We start from the raw sequence: 5255 nt of genomic DNA, 5'->3' as shown, positions 1-5255 counted from the left end.
CCCCGACCTCCCATAAGTCGTCTAGGGGATGCCCCTCCCGGCTCACTAAAGCCAGACACACTGCGGGTGAAGAGGTCGCCCTTGGGCGACAACAAACCATTGACAGGGCCCTTAGAGCAAGGGACGGCCCTCAGCCTCACCCTCCATGAAATTCTTATCTTTCAACTGTCGTGGGGTTGCTAGCCCCCCCAAAAAACTAGCCCTCAGAAGATTGCTCACTTCGACAGAGTTGGATATAATTTTCCTTCAAGAAACCCTCTGCTCGGCTGCCACCCTTATTCCTATCCTCAAATCTTGGTTGCCGAATTGGACCTTTCATGCCATGGATGCATCTGGGAGATCGGGAGTTACTGCTATTGGTTACCGTAACAAATATATGGTGCTTTGGAATTCTTGGGGTGGCAGAGGTTTCATTAGTATGGACTTATTCGCCCACTTTCTTGGATCTAATATTCGTATCATTAATGTTTATGGCCCGTGTGTGGAGAGGGAAACATTTTGGAGGACCCTGCTCGACTCCGAATTATTTCGGGCAGATAATATCATCCTGGGAGGGGACCTGAACTTCTCATTGGGATACTGTGAATCATGGGGTCACTTGGCCCAGGTGGACAACCTTTCCGACACGATCTCTTCCTTACTCGAAGAGCATCATTGGGTTGACATTCCTCCTGTCAGAATCCAGTATACTTGGACAAACAACAGAAGTGGCGATCACAATCTTGCTAGAAGGCTAGACAGATTCCTCATTAAAGAGGTCCGCCTTACCCTCCACCCCCATATTAGGCAATGGGTAGGCTCTGGAGGCATATCTAACCATCGGCCCATATTTTTGGAACTGTCAGATAACATCTCGAAGATTAATAGCCCCTTCAAATTCAATGCCTCCTGGCTCAAGGACCCCTCCTATCTACAACTGGTATCTGAATATTGGAGAACCAACCCCATATCAGATGGGGAAGAACACACTGCTGGTTTTATAAGGAAGCTGTCTGAACTTAAGAGGATCTCCAGAAACTGGGCACACCTGAAACGAGTAAATGATGATAATACGCTGAAGGAGGCAGAACGAGCCATTGCCACATATGAGGACTCGTCAGATGGTACCTTTCTATCACCTGCCAACAAGGACCTATACACTACTCTTGTCTCAAAGCGTTCCCAAATTCTGAAGGAAAGAGAGGATAGCTGGCACCTCGGAAGCAGAGCCATCTGGCTGGCAGAAGGCGATAAAAATACTAAGTTCTATCATAAATTTGCCAATGGTAGGAAAGCCATTAACACTATCTAGGAGCTTCAAAACGACCAGGGCCAAGTAGTATCAGATCAACAGGGTCTGGCCAAGCTCGCCAATGAGCACTTCAAGTCCATCTACAAAGCACCTCGTGAGGTGAACATCCTGGAGATAATGCGGGTTGCAGAACTCTTTCCTAGATTTGTAGAACAAGAGGACTCAGAGAATTTGATGATGGCAGTGTCGAAGGAAGAACTTGAGGCCACCATAAAATGGTTTAAAAAAGATAAGAGCCCTGGACCGGATGGGTGGACCATCGAATTCTATATTGCTTTTTTTGACATCCTGGGGGATGATTTACTCAGGATTGTGGAGGACTGTAGAAGAAGTGGCAATATCCCCTCGGCCATCAAATCCACTTTCATTGCCCTCATTCCGAAATCTGATTCCCCTTCCTCCTTTAATAATTTCAGACCCATCTCCCTTTGTAACTGTCTGTATAAAATCATTGCTAAGATCATCGCAAATCGCCCGAAGCCCATACTGTCTAGGCATATATCTCCTGAGCAATTTTCTTTTCTATAGCACTGACAGATACATGAGGCGATTGCCACTGCACAGGAACTGCTCCACACTCTACAGACAAAGAAGCAGAAGGGCATGATCTTAAAGGTGGACCTATCCAAGGCCTTTGACAGAGCTAATTGGCTCTATATCAGATTAATTTTGACTCATCTGGGTTTTCCTTTCGCATATATTAAATGGATTATGAGCTGCATTAAGGATGTATCTTACAGTGTCCTACTTTATGGGGAAGCTACTCCTTTCTTCCTATCTGAGAGAGGGCTCAGGCAGGGTTTCCCTCTCTCCCCTCTACTTTTTTTATTGATTATGGAAGGCCTAAGCCGATCCATCATCGCTGCCCGGAGCCGAAATCAGTTGGTAAGCATTAAGATATCGGAGAACTTCTATTTGACCCATCTCTTGTTTGTTGATGACGTTCTGATATTCTTAAATGGTAGCATTGGCGACTCCACAACACTACATAATATTTTCAAACTCTTTCAACTGGAAACCGGGATGATGATTAATGAGGGAACTATTACCATAATCGGTTGCTCTTAGCATGAGACCGTTTACACTACACAACGTTTTCCCTTCTCTGCACTCAACTTGGAAGACGGGCTTAAATATCTGGGCTTCCGATTAAAGCCTCTCGGATATAGGATTGCAGATTGGACGTGGCTCATTGAAAAGGTGGAAAAACGCTTACAGGTCTGGTACCATAAATACCTTTCCCGGGCAATCCTCATAAAGGCTGTTATCGAGGCTACACCTGTGTTCTGGATGACACTGGCATGGATACCGAAAGGCATTTTGAACAGGCTCCAAAGTATATGTTGCAGATTTTTATGGAAGGGTAATCAACTCGGGAAAATTTTTGCCTGGGTCAAATGGGATAGAATAGCATTTCCAAAACGATGGGGAGGATGGGGCATTAAAAGACTTGAACTATTTTCGAAAGCCTTGGCTGCTAAACTTGGTTGGCAACTCATTACCTCTAATAGTCTTTGGACTCGGGTTGCTCAGGCAAAATACATTTGGCCTATGAATTTGATGGATTGGTTTAGGTAGACACACCCCACCAACAGTAATATCTCCAACATATGGAAGGCAATGATGAACACGCTTCCTCTATTGCGACAAGGAATTACCTAGAGAATAAATGAAGGAAATGCAGTCCGCATTGGCACGGATCCTTAGGTAGGATGTGGGAACGCACACAGGTTGCCAGCTGAATTGATAAAATTCCTAAATTACAGGGGCATCATCTACATCAAGCACATTGGCGATCGCAACAATTCCACCGTCCTTCATCAGGCATGGAAATCGGCACACGATTTGGATATGCCTGAGCAATGGCGACTTGACTCGCAACAATACATTGAAGCTCTCTCACAGGCACATATCCGACTGACAGAGGAACCGGATGAAATTATTTTGGCATTCACAAAATCTGGATTGTATTCCCCTAAAGAAGGATACATCAGACTCATGGACCCCCACAAACCACCTGATATCGACTTGAACTGGAGATAGTTTTGGAAACTCAAGGCTGCCCCTCGTACCCGCCTACTATTGTGGAATATTCTATTTGATAAGATCCCTACTGGTGCCAATCTGATGAAAAGAACCTTTCGTGGCCCTTTTCGATGTCATCTTTGTCGACTTGATGAAAAGAATACCAAACACCTCTTCCTGAACTGCCCATCCACTGAGGAATTTTGGAATTTTCTTACTGCACACTACCCTCCCCTGATCCCCTGGCACGATAACAACATACATGAGGCTTGGGATTCCTGGTGCCAAGCCTACAAAGGAAAAGCCAGGAACTTGCCTCTCCTAGCCTGTTGGGCCATTTGGATTGTTAGAAACCACTCCATTTTCAATCTAAAGGACCCCCACTGGCCTACCATCCTACTTCACACTATCGCTGATTTTGATCTCCTTCCCGAGGATGACACCATAGCCCCTCCGCGTACCATCATACCTGAATACATTGACAAATCCAAACCTTGGGCATATTTTGATGGTTATGCTCAGGAAGCAGGATGTGGTGGGGGAGCCATACTTTACCTGAATGATTCTCACAGGTTTAAAATTAAAATAAACCTGGGCAGGGGTACCAACAACTTTGCTGAACTCTGTACAGTAAAACATCTCATATACTTTGCATTAGTACATCATTGCAGACATCTTCAATTGTTTGGTGACTCAAAAATTGTGTGTAATTGGCTCAACAATGCATCTCACTGCAATGCATATACTTTGAGGCATATACTAGGAGAAGCTCGTAGATTGATAGCCACGTTTGACTCCTTTGTTTGTCGACATATTTACAGGGAACAAAACTCGGAGGCTGATCAACTTTCAAAAGAGGCAACGCATCTACAGGGCAATAACTGGTTGATTCAAGAGGAAATTGATGGTACTTACCATCAATATTACCACAGACCTTTTGCAGAACATGGACAATTTGGGCTATAAGCCCAACTTTTTATTGATCTCATTATATAAATTATGTTTTTTCTCATATATATATTAACGACTGTATATACAACAGTGATAGTTGCGGCGCATATCTCTCTCTGCGTAGAGATGATACAATTTTGAACCTTTTTCCCTCTTTCTGTTGAGGGAAGTTTTGATACAATATGGTTGATTACAGACTCCCTGCGTGGAGTAACAGCGATTAGCAGTTAAGCTTTTTCATTATCTAGACAGTATCATGTATCTTGATAGGCAAACATGCCTCCATATGCATATGCCTCGGCATCTACAAAATGTAATTTTTTATAAATTAATAGAAATTACGACTTTTTCCATGGGAAAAAAATATCAAATAATAAAATTAAAACAAAATGTGTATGTATAAGATTTAATTAGTAGTAAATAAAATTAGTATTTTTATAATTAGTTTAAAGTTATTACAAATTATAAAAATAAATATTTATAATTAAAATATTTTTATATTAAGAAATTTTGATTATTTTTTCTAAGTAAAAGTAGTCTATTAATATGTACAAAAAATTACAAAGAGGACAAAGCCTCGACCAAGTATATCGTGAAATATCAACAAAATCTGGACTGCCCTAACATTGGGGAAGCCAGTCCAGTGAGAGTATAAACTCCAAAAATGGTAGCAATTCTTAAGTCCAGACCCCACAAAAGACAGTAAGATGTTACCATGATAGGATACCAGAAGCCAAGCAAAACTATCAAAAAACAAAATGACCAGTTAAAAAACACCTGGGCAGCCACAGCCGGCCACATGCTAACTCCAGGCAGCCTCTACCGATTCTCTGTCTGTCGCATCCTGCTACTTGGAAGCCACGTCATATTAGATGAAGTCATCCGAGATGGGTTCCTCGATGATTGGGCATGCCCACTCATCCGCCACGTCCCTGGAAACGTTGTCGTGAGGCTCTCCACCACCGTCGTCGTGAGTCTCACCCCCGTT

General features: G+C 43.0%; 1 protein-coding gene across 1 annotated transcript; it reads left to right on the top strand.

The window, feature by feature from the left end:
* Positions 1-322: 322 nt before the first annotated feature.
* LOC149172467 (uncharacterized) lies at positions 323-1291 on the top strand. Its single transcript, XM_089426332.1, has one exon. The coding sequence runs from the start codon at positions 323-325 to the stop codon at positions 1289-1291; it is 969 nt and encodes a 322-aa protein (XP_089282458.1).
* The last annotated feature ends 3964 nt before the right edge of the window (positions 1292-5255 follow it).

The sequence above is a fragment of the Pinus tabuliformis genome, chromosome 4_2 (assembly GCF_031772625.1).
Source record: "Pinus tabuliformis cultivar Carrire ecotype Pingquan chromosome 4_2, CPIR1, whole genome shotgun sequence".
Lineage (NCBI taxonomy): Eukaryota > Viridiplantae > Streptophyta > Pinopsida > Pinales > Pinaceae > Pinus > Pinus tabuliformis.
This window is presented reverse-complemented; position numbering and strand designations above follow the sequence as displayed.

Coding starts and splice junctions, on each gene's coding strand:
- LOC149172467 (XM_089426332.1), top strand. CDS start 323: ATGGATGCATCTGGGAGATCGGGAGTTACTGCTATTGGTTACCGTAAC.